At 40.8% G+C, this 17,125-nt stretch overlaps 1 protein-coding gene across 7 annotated transcripts in view; it reads right to left on the reverse strand.

Moving 5' to 3' along the window:
- The window catches only part of LOC110982186 (uncharacterized), a 102,832-nt gene that overhangs the window by 66,436 nt on the left and 19,271 nt on the right, over positions 1-17,125 (reverse strand). For 2 of the 7 annotated variants that reach the window (XM_087137976.1, XM_087137978.1), the window contains exons 11-24: positions 15,500-15,607; positions 14,670-14,762; positions 13,309-13,569; positions 12,523-12,630; positions 12,284-12,376; positions 11,622-11,882; positions 10,822-10,929; positions 10,583-10,675; positions 9,927-10,181; positions 6,419-6,792; positions 5,466-5,604; positions 4,260-4,373; positions 3,700-3,813; positions 553-926 (exon numbers count right to left, since the gene is read on the reverse strand). In XM_087137976.1, the coding sequence (XP_086994102.1) occupies positions 553-926; positions 3,700-3,813; positions 4,260-4,373; positions 5,466-5,604; positions 6,419-6,792; positions 9,927-10,181; positions 10,583-10,675; positions 10,822-10,929; positions 11,622-11,882; positions 12,284-12,376; positions 12,523-12,630; positions 13,309-13,569; positions 14,670-14,762; positions 15,500-15,607 (2,495 nt within the window). The remainder of the gene's footprint in view (positions 1-552; positions 927-3,699; positions 3,814-4,259; positions 4,374-5,465; positions 5,605-6,418; positions 6,793-9,926; positions 10,182-10,582; positions 10,676-10,821; positions 10,930-11,621; positions 11,883-12,283; positions 12,377-12,522; positions 12,631-13,308; positions 13,570-14,669; positions 14,763-15,499; positions 15,608-17,125) is intronic. The other 5 variants (XM_087137977.1, XM_087137979.1, XM_087137981.1 and 2 more) reach the window with 5 other exon arrangements.

The raw sequence follows: 17,125 nt of genomic DNA on the forward strand, positions 1-17,125 counted from the left end.
GCGGCTATAAATGACCGTTAAATGAAATGATGAATTTTTGAAAAATTTTGAAAACGGAAAAAATGATAGTCATGCAGGCCCAGCATCATCAACATTAAAAAATGCCCCGGCATTAAGTGGTTAATCTCTTCATCAATGTACTTGTATGTATCCAAATTGCATACATTTTTCCAACGTGCTTATCAAGTGCATGCCTGTCATGTTATCCATTTTACAAACGTATTCATTGACATGAGAAAAACCTGCAAGCCAAACTATCACCCTGTAGTCATTTGAGAATGCCACGGTGACATGTTTTTTTTAATGTGCACAGCACAGAGTCTGAATCCTGCACTAATTTATTCCGTAGTGTATGTATACAAAACAAGGAGCCAGATGAAATTTATTGTTATTGTTAGTTGCCAGTGAATTAGCAGTATCGAGCAAGGTTCTACTGGTGTCACTGATTGAATCAAGCCAATAACACGGATGTTTTTCATGATCTTCAAGTCCACACAAATATTGTACATGATGCATAGGGCTTAGCCAGACATGCATGAGTTGTCAGACTACCTGTGGTGTGGTCCCAGAGTCTCCAGCAGTCACATACAGCCAATTAGCCCGGTCATCACTGTACTCCACTTGGTACTCAGTTACTCGCTCAGACCAGGAACCTGTGGGGTCCACACTACCCTGCATGATGACTCCCTCCACCTGCACAGGCTCTAACAAATCCACCTCCAACCATGCGGCATCCTTGTCATTCCTGGCCGGGCACCAACCACCAACAGTCGTGCCGTTTCCTGGATAGTTCAGCCGGGCATTGTAAGGCTGACAGTTCTCTGGTGCATTCACTCGCTCCTGGAAGACACTGGAGGCGGTGATTCTGGAATCAGGAATACTTCCATCCTCCATTCCAAGTTGTTGCCCACACGTGTGTTTAACAACTGAAAAACCAACAGACAATGCCAACATCAATATCAAATAAGAATTCTGGGTGACAGAAATTACTCAGAAACTCCTGGGCCTACACCATGAGCATTTTTGATTCTCTGTTCTTGACAACACTCTGGATGACCCAATACAAGAACAGCAGTCTCAAAGGAGATAAATAGACCCAATGGGGCTGTTTGTGGATCGACTGTTTCACTCTCCGGTTATTGGGGTTAAGCGAGATGCAGCTAGAACAAAATGGTAGACTGCAGAATATATTCAAAGGTCCTGGTATACAGATGAAATACGATCAACCTAGAAAGAAGGGCTGCTATGAGGGCATCATTTTGTCAGTTTCACATTCATCCTCAGAATGGTCCTCAAATAAGGCTGCATCTGAATCTCTTGTCTAGAGCTAGGTCTTGGTATTCACTCCATTGGAAATGCATGGAGACGCACAGACAATAGACCTAGCCGTAGCTCTGAAAACCCGTTTCGGACACGGCCTAAGTGCAAAAAATCTGAGATTTGTCTGCAACTTTGAAAATGCTACGTCCCAACTTAACACACACTTGCCCATTTGTAACAACCTGCTCAAGAACACTGTACCCTTGTTACTTGAGTGTTGTCAGAACAGGGACTCGAAAGATAATCTGTCATCAAAGGATCGCAGGATATATAACAGTATAAACACAATCCTACAGTGTACCTCTCTTTTTTGACTGATCTGGTTCTTCCTTCAGATACTTGTAATTTAAGTCATTTCCCTTTGCATCCCTATTTACAGCGATTTCCAAACCAATGGTTGAAGGTACTTTGGTACTGTGTAAAATGCAAACCAAGTGCTAACAGTCTATGAAATCAATTAGGCAAAACATGTGCCCAACTATACCCATATAAGCCTTAACAGCCTTATACTCATGAAATCAAGGCAAAACATGTGCCCAACTATACCCACATTAGCCCTAACAGCCTTATGCTCTATCTCATGAAATCAAAGCAAAACAAGTGCCCAACTATGCCCTTGTAAGCCCTTTAAGCCCTTTCAGCCTTATGTTCTAACCCATGAAATCAAGGCTAAATGTTTCCAACTATAACCCAAATAAGCCCTGTCATTCTTAGGCTCTATCTCATGAAATCATGTCTAAATATAATCCAGACTAGCATTTCAAGCAATATCCTGTTTCTACAGACAAGAGAAAAACCATTAGTGCAAAAAGTGGTGAGATTTATAAAGACAGTTGACAATCTCAGATCCATCCATTTCAGACAGATGCATAGGTATACATGGAATGTTCACAAATTTCTGGACTGATTACACACTACTTACAAAGTAAACTCCATTCCCTGAATTGTGTTGGTGAAGACCCCGGACACAATCTCCTCAACTAGAAACACTAATAAAGGCTAATGTTTCTTTTCATTGTACCTACCATGTTTCAATACGGGTGTTTCATAATAGTGCACCACCAAGAGTTTGCAATGCACTGGCCAATCGCCGTGCGCAAAATCTGTCTACCCAATGGGTAGTTGGAAAGGGTCGACAGATTTCGCGTGTTGTGATTGGCAAATGCATTGCAAACTCTCTGAGGCGCACAACTCTAATTTGCCCGTATTGCTGAGCAGACCATCTAGGTTTATTCAACTGCTAAACTGTCACCCATTATACGCAACACATAAACATGCATGCATGTCATGCACTGGTTGAGTATTCATCACTGAATGAACAATTACTGAGATTGTGAAGGGAATGGAATTTTACACTCCCCGTGTGTTCCCCTTCCCTTACAAAAATGTCCCATGCAGATCCCAGGGCATCCCATGGGCTACCCATGGGACCCCATGTGTATGCCATGGGACTGGCAAAAAATAATGGGAACACCATGGGGCTTTTATGATCAGCATGGGAATACAATGGGGTTTTTATGATCAGCATGGGAATACCATGGGGCTTTTATGATCAGCATGGGAATACCATGGGCCTTTTGTAATCAGCATGGGAACATCATAGGGTTTTTATGCTCTACATGGGAATACAATGTGATTTGTATGCGGCCACCATGGAAAAGCCACACAAACACTATTCAAATTTTTGCTATCATCATGAGAACACTGGGATTTGCATTGATATAGCATCTACACAGGTACATTTTGAGGCTTTGTTGTATTGTAAATCACCTTAGCTGCTGCCATTAAAATGCAGCATTGGCATGAACTACAGTACACAGTTTGGAATGGAATGTTGATTTGATGACTGCAACTTTGCCTGTCACCATGAGATGCACAGGACACTCACCATGGGAAGCATGGGTAAACCACTATGGGACACAAGGAACAATTGACATGGAACAATCACCATGGGATGCAAGGGACAATCGACATAGGAAAATCACCATGGGATGCATGGGAAAATCACCATGGGATGCATGGGAAAACCACCATGGGATGCATGGAACAATCACCATGGGACAAATGGGGCAACCACCATGGGACAAATAGGGCAACCACCATGGGATGCATGGGAAAATCACCATGGGACACAAGGGTAAATCACCATGGGATGCATGGGTAAATCACCATTGGATGTGTAGGAAAATCACCATGGGATGTGACAATTAAATCACCATGGGAATATTTTGGGAGATTACATGGGGTTCTTGAAATACGCATGGGCAAAATCCCATGGGTAAAAATCCCATACTACGTGGTAGCCAATTCACCATGTAATCCCATGGGAAATTTTCCCATGGGATACCCCCATGGCACATTTTTGTAAGGGTTATTTACCAGTTTCACAGTTGATTCCTGTAAAGCCATCCGGACAGTTACATGTGTAGCCGCTGGCATCACTGCTGCATTGTCCACCATTCATACAGGGAGCAGATTGGCATGCATCAATTGCTAGGAAACAGTAACAAGTGGAACACTGTGATTTGGCCATTCTGGTTCCAGCAGATGCTAGTTTTTCTTAATTTTACCAGACAATAAAACCTCTTTTACTTCAGATCCGAAAACATCAAGTCACACATTACTATCAGGGCCAAGGCTCTTCTTGCCATTAATTCAATAAAGTGCAAGGCATACTTGAAAAACTGTCAAGAAATGTTCTTTTTTATCAAAACTTATGTGCTGTCATGCAACAAAGCTGCAATACCCCACAAATCCAATATTTTGGAGCCCACAAGATGACAGTCAACAAGTACTTGCTTTTTTCTCACACCACTAAAGAATGCTTGGAGATAAAGCTTGCCAATTTTCAAAGTCACAATGAGTGTCTTGATGGATTGACTGCTCCATCATTCATACTAGTACATAGGTAGGGGTGGGGAGCAAGGCATCTCCCTCACCAGTTTCACAGTTGATTCCTGTAAAGCCATCCGGACAGTTACAGGTGTAGCCGCTGGCTTCACTGCTGCATTGTCCGCCATTCATACAGGGAGCAGATTGGCATGCATCAGGTGCTGGGAAAAGCAACAAGTATAGCTTTACAATTTAGCAATTCCTCGTTCGGGGGAGTCATGTTATCAGGGATGAGATTGACCAATGATAAAACTAGCTGATTAAGACATAAAGAAGCTGAACTGTGAAAATCTCCTATACTTTTTTTACACAGCCAATGAGGAAAAAAAGCTGAAATCCAAAACAAAAAAAGCTGAAATCAGCTAAAAAGCTGAGAAATCTCACCCCTGTGTTTTTCATATCCTCAGTCACTGAAAACTGAATGGCCTTTATACAGGGCAAACCTAAGGTCAAAGGTGTCAGTCCCTGTCAGGGGGAAGGTTACTGTTTCCATCATTTGGATGAAAAGTAAAAGCAACAGATAAACGAAAAAATATTTGATGAGGGGTAAGTGAATACGATCAGAATCTGTTCCAATCACATTCAAACACTGTGATGGAAAGCCACCACAGTGACTAGACTTTTTTCACATGGTTGAAACAGTTTCTCTTTCGCAAAGACTTACAAAATACAGACGGCAGAAAACACATTAGAAGACAATTCACCACATTCATTTGCAGAAAGTAAATTCTTGAGTATGTTCTGATGGAGGGCAAGGTCTCAGTTTGCTTAAAGATTAATTCATGAACTCAGTGAGGATTGTGCAGAGCTGGATGTATTAGTACAAGAGTAGATTTATCCACAGAAAGGGTTCCTATGACCATGTTCCATGTGCTTTATACATACGCTTCTATAATACAGGTATTCCACTGTAAACTTCTTGTTTCTAGTAAAAGAACTGTCAGCTACTCATTGGACAACCCTTAAATTCCTCCTTGGACGTGGACCAGCCAGGGAAGCTCAACTGTTTCTGTACTTTTAGGAAGTCTGCAAGGACTGCACTTTTATCTTTAAGAACAAACACATGTGCTGAACATGAATTTTTCATTCTATTCAAAAGTAAGATTTTGTCTGATTCCTGTATAAGAAATCCCTGTCTTCCATGAAAAACTCATCCAAGGAATACATCAAAAGGACCATCAACTGCAGTGCTAATAATCCATGTAACTTGCCACTCTGTCAGAAATAATCCACAAAGTAAGAAATGCCTTTACGTTTGCAGCCAATGAGTTCCATCCGCATCGAGGGCCAATTATTGTATTTGGTTGGTCTGATTCGGATGTAGCGAGCTTGAATTGGTTGGTCAAAGGTGCTTGTAACTGGGGTAGTTTGGTCTGTGTTGCCTTCAAATGTCTGTCAAGAACATAGGAGAGAAAAACAACAAATTGAATGGCACCAATAAACTGCTCTTTAAAAATCGATGCTCCACAGGCAATTCCTTCTAAAGAGCTCAAGTCTTGTCACACCGGGATGTAAAGTTTGGGTTCTTTGGGTTCCCAAGAAAAGGGAGAAAAAGGAAACACTTCATTCCTTTCGTTCAAACAAAAATTTTACTGTGGAGGAGGGATCATAGTTGTGTGAATAAATCATTCTACTTTTGATGCACAATTTTACTAAACAAGGAAAAACTACTGGTCTCTTTTATATTTCTATCACCACACACATGCTCAAATTGTCAAAATAACCTTCAAACATAGATTCTTTCTAACATGGATATAGTGTTCTTATATTACACTTCTCATTTAATTTCAAACTAAAATTTGGAATTTCTTTCACATGCCAACAGAGATTATCTGATTTTGAATTTTTTTTTATTTAGCAATTTGATTGATAACAATTTGTAAATTCAACAATGTCTGGCTAAGCTGATGTCCTTACTTTTTAAAACTCATTTTGACGTATATTTAATCTCTTCATCAATTTACTTGTATGTATCATAGTTGCATACATTTTTCCAATGTGCGTATCAAGTGCATGCCTGCCATGTTATCCAGTTTCCAAACGTATTCATTGACATGAGAAAAACCTGCAAACCAAACTATCACCCTGTAGTCATTTGAGAATGCCATGGTAACATGGGTTTTTTTTAAGTGCACTGCAGAGTCTGTATTCTGCACTGATTTATTCCGTAGTGTATGTATACAAAACAAGGAGCCAGACGTTTTACCTTTGGTGTGGTCCCAGAGTCTCCAGAAGTCACATACAGCCAATTAGCCCGGTCATCACTGTACTCCACTTGGTACTCAGTTACTCGCTCAGTCCAGGAACCTGTGGGGTCCACACTACCCTGCATGATGACTCCCTCCACCTGCACAGGCTCTAACAAATCCACCTCCAACCATGCGGCATCCTTGTTATTCCTGGCCGGGCACCAACCACCAACAGTCGTGCCGTTTCCTGGATAGTTCAGCCGGGCATTGTAAGGCTGACAGTTCTCTGGTGCATTCACTCGCTCCTGGAAGACACTGGAGGCGGTGATTCTGGAATCAAGAATACTTCCATCCTCCATTCCAAGTTGTTGCCCACACGTGTCTTTAACAACTGAAAAACCAACAGACAATGCTAACAGCAATGTCAAATATGTATTTTGGCTAATAATAATGACTGAAACATTTCTGGGCCTACACCATGATTATCTCTCAACGTCAAAGGATCTACAGATACATAAATACTGTCATATACAGTCTCTCTTCAAATTTTTTTTTTAAATGTGATTTTTCCTTCAGATCTTTGTAATTTAAAAGTCATTCTCCTTATAACCCCTAACCAATTAAATGAGATCAATCTTCTAGCTACACTCCTGGACAAATCTCGTTGGAACATGCCTCCCCTCGCCCCCCCCTGTCAATGTTGTTTGTCATTGGGTAAGCCAGGCCAAATCTTGGTCCAATAAATGACCGCAACATTGAATGGGGGAGAGGAGGGATCTTTTCACCGCGCTTTCCACATAGTGTTCCAACTATTTTGTCCAGGATTGTAGGGTGACAGCACTTTTCAGTACCTGAACTGTGAGTGAAAATTTGGTTAAACAGGGTCACTCATTACTCTCAGGGTGAAGGCTGTTATTGCCATCCATTGGATGAAATGTCAGTTGTAAGGCATTCCTGAAAACTCTCATCAGACGGGTTTTTCTTTTCTCAAGGAATGTGCTGCATGGGGCACTGCTTCAAATACACCACAAGTCCCACACTGTAGAACTGACATAATTACTGCATGCGTTTGAGTCATTCACTTTTTCCCATCAAACCCTAAGAAAGCTCAGAAAAAGACAGAGTAATTTCAACCTCAGAAATTGGTGAACTGAACAGTTAATGCCGACTTTCCTCAAATCTATAAGATCCAATGGCATGTCAATTTGAGATGTGAAACAAGACAATTTTGTTTGTTTGTTTGTTGGGGTGTTGGGGGTGTTTGGTTGGTTGGTTGGTTGGTTGGTTGGTTGGTTGGTTGGTTGGTTGGTTGGTTGGTTGGTTGGTTGGTTGGTTGGTTGGTTGGTTGGTTGGTTGGTTGGTTGGTTGGTTGGTTGGTTGGTTGGTTGGTTGGTTGGTTGGTTGGTTGGTTGGTTGGTTGGTTGGTTGGTTGGTTGGTTGGTTGGTTGGTTGGTTGGTTGGTTGGTTGGTTGGTTGGTTGGTTGGTTGGTTGGTTGGTTGGTTGGTTGGTTGGTTGGTTGGTTGGTTGGTTGGTTGGTTGGTTGGTTGGTTGGTTGGTTGGTTGGTTGGTTGGTTGGTTGGTTGGTTGGTTGGTTGGTTGGTTGGTTGGTTGGTTGTTGGGGTGTTTGTTTTTTTGTTTGTTGGGGTGTTTGTTTGTTTGTTGGGGTGTTTGTTTGTTTGTTTGTTTGTTTGTTTGTTTGTTTGTTGGGTTGTTTGTTTGTTTGTTTGTTGTTGGTAGTCAGCAGGCTTCAGACCTTCAGGCTGCTTTTTCACAGATTTGAACCCTTGCCTACTATCTATTATGCACAGCATCACAGTCTCTTTGTACAACAGTATACAAATATAACATTTGGGATGGTCAATTTACGCTCCCCAGGGTACTGGAAGTTGACAAACTGGTTTCTAAGTGGAAGCATACCATAAACCAAGTTGTTTTCATCTGTTTTACGATACCTCAGACATTTCAATTGTCATTAAATTTTCAGAAGCAAGAGAAAGCAGCAGTACATGTGCCAGCTTTCTGTAAATGTGCGATGTGCATACATAGCCTGATTGGGGCTAAGCTCATATCCTCAGATACACAACTGGTTAACAGCAAGCATACGTAGCAACTAGCACATGATGATAAACGAACTAATCAGAGATCGGCTCTCCATCATGAATGTGTATGAGGTAGGGTCATGGCAACTATGAGCCCGAAGATGGACCAAAAACCGGTGCAATTTTTCTAGCAACTGAGGATCCTTCGGTCGGAACTGCACTTCACTGATTCACAAACTATTATGAAATGCACACGTTATGGTCGCTTCACTACCAACAAAATAACAAAGACTCTTTTTAACAGGTGAGGGGGTACTTCTGCTCAGGGCAGATATGTTGGTTCACTTGGGTCAGTGAGAGTGCCAATAGCAGTTGTGTATTTCTTTAAAACAGCTTAAATCATGGTTAAGATGTATGAATGAGCAATTCCTTGTGTGTCAGACAGGACATCCAGAAATTATTTTCAAACCCATTTCAGAGATTACTAGAACGAGACAGAATCTGTAAAGCAGTTGTGCAACGGGGCAACACTGTTCAAAGAATAACTTGGGAAAAACAGCTCTGTTCAAGATTGAAACTTGTTCAGTTGTTAACTTGTGAATCAGAGTCATAAAACCTGCATTTGTAAGTCTTTCAACAACAATCTCTGTGTAGCAGATGATGCAAAGTTTGCCAAATATCAAATTTCATGCCAAAATGAAGTGCACCTAACTCGGCAGACTAAATCTTTGCAGAACATAACTAGAAAAATTTGCCACGTCCAGTGATCGGAAAGATGCAGCTGAACAGTGAAAACTTACAAAGTTATGCTTTAATGGGAAATTTATTGAATTTAACCAACAATACCACACTGGCCATTCTCATGGGAGAAATCATTTTGTTTCACAAGCCAGTGTCTTATCATGGCCATCTGCTGTTAATTTTGTGCATTTCAAACTTGTAGAGATTATTTAAAGGTCAGTCCATCATATGCAGTTATCCAACTGACGATATTATTGTTGAAAAGCATACTTGGTTTAAAGATTGTTGTGAAACTAAACTCCCTATAAAATTATTCTTTCTGGCAAGCTGTCATTTTTAAGAAAACACTGAACGAAATCCATTTCCGACAATATGTCTAAGCATACAGTTTTCAAAAATTGCCATTAGAAGCACACGCCAACGCTCACAAGAAACAGATGTGTTCACAATTACTATAGTTCATCGGTCCATATTCAGTGCATGACATCACATACATGTATCTGCATTTAACTGAACATGACAGCGTACCGTCCCAAGCGAAGTATTCATCAAGTTTGTTCTTAGGCACCCTAGGTTCCTTAGATTTTGAGTAATTTGTGGCCTCGAAGGAACATAATGCACAAATGACAAATGATGGACTGTACCTTTAACTATCTGACATGGAATAGTCTGAAGACAGTATGTGCGTCATGTAGGCACTGACACCACAAATATTGCTTTCCAGAATTGGAGATATTCCCTTACCAGGAGTTGGTGCACATTCTCTGTCCTCTTCCACGGTCACCTCAGCCAACTGCAAGATGGCATTTGTGACATCTGGGTTGCTGGAGTCTATGTCTAAGCTTACGTATCTTGCCAAACGTGGGACTTTGCAAACAAACTCAATGGTGGCACCGTTAACAGATTGGTCTCTTGTGGCTGGCGATCCGCAAGGATAGTTCTCAGTATAGTCTGAACTGAGGCCGGCTCTTGCTACCGCAGCCGCAAACCGTAATTGATCTTTCAAAATGAAACAAGAACGGAATAGTTTGTGTATAAAACAGCATGCAATGAATGCTGACTGGCTCACATAAGAAATAGACAACACTACATGGCATGCCTGAACTTAGATGCAAACAATATTACAAGCAATACCTGTGAGTCTATCTGAGAGATTTAACATTTGATATCCGTCGTGAGGTATGTCTAGGTTCTTGTGAACTTGAGGTTCACTCCAAACGAAAACCAAGTCAACAATCATTACAAACAAAACATGAGTAGATAAGACATTTAAAAAGTCCAAGGATTCACTTAACTATAATTATATAATTGTGTCCAATTGGATAAGTATCACTGAAAGACTCAATATTATGGGTATAAAACGTTAACAAAAGGAAAACTGATTCACTTGTTGTACTTACCACAGCAGCCTTGACGGAGAGTGACAGTGATCGTCCCAATGTAGCGCTCCTCACCCAAGTCCACTTGCCAGGACGGATGGGAATCTCCAACAGCTGAAATGCACGGCATTAGATATATGACACTTGATTTGTTTCAAGTAAATCAAGAAGATGTAGGTGGAGTTAGCAGCATCGTGAAGATGCTTAAACTATTAAGGTTAACAAGACTTGATCTTCAAAGACGATTCAAAGTGACTTACCAGTGTGTGAAAATGTATCAAGGTTGCCGTCAACAGCATTGTCTGCTGGGTACAGCAAAGATGGATAATCTGAGCTCTGTGAAGCTTCTTTGCCAATAAGTGGAACCGCTACATTATAAAGGAACAAAATTATGAGAAAGGCGTTCAAATGGAGGATAAACAGGTGTATGCCCACAAGCCAGCTACTGAAAAAGTAAACTGGGAAAGACAGAGTGCACTGTTCTCTATAAACCAGCAACCATATTAGTTGCAGAACTGTTACAACCAACTAGCCACACACAGCACTGTTGTAGTCAAGTACATCACAAGTCCTTTCACAAAGTCCCTTTGCAAAACCAGTCAAAAGTAACAAGGATGAACAACGGCAAAGGAATTCTTTTCTTCCACTGCATTTGAATACCTATTTATCACTTCACATAAGACTTGAGAACTTGAGATGGACTTGTGATGGGCTTGTCCCCTTGATGAATGGCAAAAAAAACTGTGTTTAGTTATTTATGTAACAACTCTAACAGAACAGTGGCTCCACACTGGGGGTGGGAGACAATAGTGAACACAATGTTCACTGCCTTTGGCAGGGGTGGGGGGGCACTGCAAATGGCAAGGGAAAGCATTACCCTGGTTACCAGCTTTATCAATGGTATACTACAAGAATTGACAGAAAGCTATGGAATGGTGTGCAACTTCTGTACAATATCCTATTCCCAGTTTTGATATTTCCTTTAATTTAATTAACATTTATCAACTCCCCCCCCCCCCGGCAAGAAATCAAAATTGGTGGAGGATTGACTTCATCTTACAGCAATATGCAGTGCACTTGGAAGATGTTATCTCGTGGATGACCACCTCAGCCAACTGCAAGATGGCATTTGTGACATCTGGGTTGCTGGAGTCTATGTCTACGCTTACGTATCTTGCCAAACGTGGGACTTTGCAAACAAACTCAATGGTGGCACCGGTAACAGATTGGTCCCTTGTGGCTGGTGATCCGCAAGGATAGTTCTCAGTATAGTCTGAACTGAGGCCGGCTCTTGCTACCGCAGCAGCAAACCGAAATTGATCTTTCAAAATGAAACAAGAACAGAATAACTTGTGTATGAAACAGCATGCAATGAATGCTGACTGGCTCACATAGGAAATAGACAACACTACATGGCATGCCTGAACTTAGATGCATACAATATTACAAGCAATACCTATGAGTCTGTCTGAGAGATTTAACATTTGATATCCGTCGTGAGGTGTGTCTAAGTTCATGTGATCTTTAGGTTCACTCCAAACGAAAACCAAGTCAACGATCATTACAAACAAAACATGAGTAGATAAGACATTTAAAAAGTCCAAGGATTTACTTAACTATAATTATATAATTGTGTCCAATTGGATAAGTATCACTAAAAGACTCAATATTATGGGTATAAAACGTTAACAAAATGAAAACTGATTCACTTGTTGTACTTACCACAGCAGCCTTGACGGAGAGTGACAGTGATCGTCCCAATGTAGCGCTCCTCACCCAAGTCCACTTGCCAGGACGGATGGGAATCTCCAACAGCTGAAATACACGGCATTAGATATAAAGCACTTTATTTGTTTCAAGTAAACCAAGAAGATGTAGGTGGAGTTAGCAGCATCGTGAAGATGCTTAAACTATTAAGGTTAACAAGACTTGATCTTCGAAAACGATTCAAAGTGACTTACCAGTGTGTGAAAATGTATCAAGGTTGCCGTCAACAGCATTGTCTGCTGGGTACAGCAAAGATGGATAATCTGAGCTCTGTGAAGCTTCTTTGCCAATAAGTGGAACCGCTACATTATAAAGGAACAAAATTATGAGAAAGGCGTTCAAATGGAGGATAAACAGGTGTATGCCCACAAGCCAGCTACTGAAAAAGTAAACTGGGAAAGACAGAGTGCACTGTTCTCTATAAACCAGCAACCATATTAGTTGCAGAACTGTTACAACCAACTAGCCACACACAGCACTGTTGTAGTCAAGTACATCACAAGTCCTTTCACAAAGTCCCTTTGCAAAACCAGTCAAAAGTAACAAGGATGAACAACGGCAAAGGAATTCTTTTCTTCCACTGCATTTGAATACCTATTTATCACTTCACATAAGACTTGAGAACTTGAGATGGACTTGTGATGGGCTTGTCCCCTTGATGAATGGCAAAACACACTGTGTTTAGTTATGTATGTAACAACTCTAACAGAACAGTGGCTCCACACTGGGGGTGGGAGACAATAGTGAACACAATGTTCACTGCCTTTGGCGGGGGCGGGGGCACACTGCGGAAAGCATTACCCTGGTTACCAGCTTTATCAATGGTATTCTGCAAGAATTGACAGAAAGCTATGGAATGGTGTGCAACTTCTGTACAATATCCTATTCCCACTTTTGATATTTCCTTTAATTTAATTAACATTTATCAACTCCCCCCCCGGCAAGAAATCAAAATTGGTGGAGGATTGACTTCATCTTACGGCAATATGCAGTGCACTCGGAAGATGTTATCTCGTGGATGACCACCTCAGCCAACTGCAAAATGGCATTTGTGACATCTGGGCTGCTGGGGTCAATGTCCAAACTCACGTATCTGGCCAGTCGTGGGACGTCACACACAAATTCCACTGTCGCACCATCCCCAGACTGCTCCATGGTGACCGGTGATCCACAAGGATAGTTCTGGGCATAGTCTGAATTGAGGCCAGCTCTTGCTATTGCGGCAGTGAACCGAGACTGGCCTTTAGGGTGGAAAGTCAAAGAAAGTCAAGAAATTACATTAAGCCCTCAGTACCGGGTATTTGCACTGTTTGCCGGTCTGCATACAAGGCTCCACAAGCGAGGCAAATACATGTATGCCTACATGTAGGTGGCAGGTTGTTGCCTTGCTTGTTCTGGGAGACAGTTTACTAAGTATGGGTTTTCTAAAGCAATCAGAACTGTTACACTAGAATACTCTGTGTAATCACTGCCCTTCCCGTGCAAGTATAGATGGCAGCACAAGTAAATGTTTTATTATATTTTAGAGTTACACAGTTAATAAAAGCTTCCCTCAGCAATGTAAAAGTAGACAGATTAGTTTTGGGCTTCACCTTCGAACTGTCGTTTGTCAATTTCCAGTGATGAGGAAGAGGCATATTGACCATTGACCTTGAAATCATAGTTGTGATTCCAAAAACAGAAAGGACCCCAAGGTGGATCAAGAGGTGTAATTCCCAGCACTGGAGGCTCCTTTAGTAGGAAATTCACTCCTCTGGTTCACCACTGAACATATAATGCATGCGTTGTATGCACATCGCTACCAACAAAATCAACACTCTTGACCGGCATGGCTCTTTTAAACCGATGAGGGGGTGCTTCTGCTCAAGGCAGATAAGGTCGTCTAAAAAGTCAAACTGAAATTTTGAATACATGATTTTATAAGGACTGGGGGAGGGACTGATACTTCTGAATATGCCATGCATACGAGGCAAAGGGGAGTCTAAAAATGGACATTATGTGTGTGTGTATTTCCTGAAACATTGACGGATAAAGAGGGGCAGACAATATATGACCCTTCCCATTTTTCACTTGTTTTTTTAACAAGGCATTCATTTGTTCCCATTTGTTCCTCTGTAGACAACTAATTACTTGAAAACTTTAAAAATGGAAATTTATGTCTAGATGAAAAGCATCTGCCCCGCTTGTATGTTAGAATTTGCCTTCCATTTTGGCCCCCCATCTTTCATTAATGCTGGGTTTACCAAAGCACGAGGCCCCTTGGGTCAGTGGTATAAAGGCAGTTGCTCATAACTGGGGATATTTACACCAGTATGGGAGCAGATTTGCTCTATTGTCTTACCACAGCAGCCTTGGCGGAGGGTGACGGTGATGGTCCTCACGTAGTGCTCCTCACCCAAGTCCACTTGCCATGAGGGATGGGAATCGGCAACAGCTGAAGTGAGTTAAGTTAGATCTGTGTGACTGATGTGACATCTTGTTTTGTAAAGTCATTCCTCGTGGCAGTGTAAGATTACAAACTAAATGTAAGACTTACGACACTATCAGTTTGTTAAATTTAAGTTTTAAGGAGAAAAGTACTCTGAAAGTACTCAGCGGATTACTTTTCAACTACTTCTACTTTTGTCCTAAAAACTTAATTTTGATTAAACAGTGATAGTCTGAAGTCATTTGACTTTGTAATCTTACCTTTGTGCATGTACCTGTACCATCAGATACCGATGTACATGTACGTATGCTTTGTTCCCTTCGAACTAGTTAAATATTTGGCAGAGAACTTGGTACTGCAACGCCGAATCGATGACATTTAGACAGAGATTCATTCAGGCATTGTGAATTAAACACTTTGTATATTAAAACCTTGGGAAAAGGAACATTCAATGAGTTACTACATGAAATAAGCATTTCCATCATTTTTTATTTTTTTTCACACGACAACCTATCAATAAATGCTGCAACTTTTCTGTAAATGCAATTCAACAACAGAAACACTGCAGAATTCTTGTGGGTCCAGAAGAAATCCAATTCCCATTTCCACATACTTATTTCAACACAGTTGTGACTTATGTGTGAAGTATTGTCCCGTAGTGCGTAGAGTCTTATGGAGATCAACACAATATTGATCAATATGATCGGAATCATTGCCGAAGACTTAATACATCAGGGACTTACCAGTGTGTGAAAATGTATCGAGGTTGCCATCAATAGCCTTGTCTGCTGGAAACGGCAAAGATGGGTAATCTGAGCTCTGTGAAGCTACTTTGCCAGGGAGAGGAATTGCTATTAAAGTGAAAGAACGTCAGGAAAATGTTGTATAAAAATATGCTCACAGCCAAGCTCCTAAAAGGAATTAGCTTGAATTGTTTTCCAACATTAGTGCAGAGTCAATTCCAACAATCACGAGCTTTCATTTAGGCAGTGATTGTTGGTCAAGTTTTATTGTGCAGTGGTGGAAAGTGTATTGAACATGCAGTCGATCACTGTGAAAGCACAACCATGGCCGAACAGCAGGCAGAAGTGAGAGTTAATGAAGACGCCACACATATCGCAAGCCAAGATCTACTATCAGTTTCTGAAATTTATATCATGAGATTACAGAAACAAATATACTCCTTAAAGAGATGATTTTCATCCAGCAAATGGGCTTTTTATTTGAGATTGGGGAAACATTATTAAGAAATAAAATGTAAAAACAGAAAGATGGAGAAGACATTTCTATCCAGCTGCAGTAAGGAGCTGCATGAATAGGACATGATGGATCATGGCACGTAATAAGATCCCTTGAGTTTATTTAGTATTATACATTTTTATTAAAATTTATAATTGTTCACTGAGAAATTAATAATTTTAGTGTATTTTAACCAAGTGTATTTTCTTTTTGAAATGATGGTACCAGTTGCAGGCACATCGCTTGAGAGGGCTAGACTAGAGCTTCCCCTCCAGCAAAAAACATATGCACCAAAATATCGATTGTTCTTGTGATGTGCCCTTTTGCTGGTGCTGAGGGTACACATCTGGCCTCTTTCCAACTCATTACTTTGTTTAAGAGTTAGCCCAGGGGTTGGACTAGCATACATTAAGAAAGACCTCACACATCCTCACACAGATTGTGAAAGGGTCGCCTGAGGAGAGATTAAATTTCACTGACATCTTCAACATATACTGTTTAGTGTTGGCCTTTGTGACTGAATTCTGAGACATGCATGAATGAATGAACTCTGGTTATTCCATGTCGGATCATGAATTACTTAAACACTCAGTTTTGAACAAATACAATAAGTTGCAATTGTCATTAACATACATGAATCTCCAGAAGAAGTGCTCTCATGGGATTCTTCATGAAACAAATATTCATCACAACACATTTGTCTGGGTTGAGTTTCATATTGTTGCACACGAACCAATCACCCAAATACTTCGCTGGGGTTTGTATGTTGCCGTCCTTATTAACAAAACTACTCTCAATTATTGTAATATTATCTACATTTCAAAAATGGATATCCCCTATTGAGATTCTTGGAATACATCATGGATAATTCCAGAAATTCGGGGTCTGTTTTTTTTCGTGTCCCTGTCACATCTGGCTTATGATTTTGTAAGTTCAGAACACATTTTCTAATTTCCCAGAGTGATGAATTACTGCAAGTTACCTGTCAAACAAATAGTAATAGTTTGTAATCAACTCCAGTGATATTTCTATGTCAAATAACAAAGGGCAGATGTAACAGGGACACAAAAATGTCACATTTTTGGACCTCTAATTTCTGGAATTACCCTCATGTATTTGTGCACCAAAAC

Source organism: Acanthaster planci, linkage group LG06 (assembly GCF_054643075.1).
Source record: "Acanthaster planci isolate LZ-2023a linkage group LG06, COTS_SCS, whole genome shotgun sequence".
Lineage (NCBI taxonomy): Eukaryota > Metazoa > Echinodermata > Asteroidea > Valvatida > Acanthasteridae > Acanthaster > Acanthaster planci.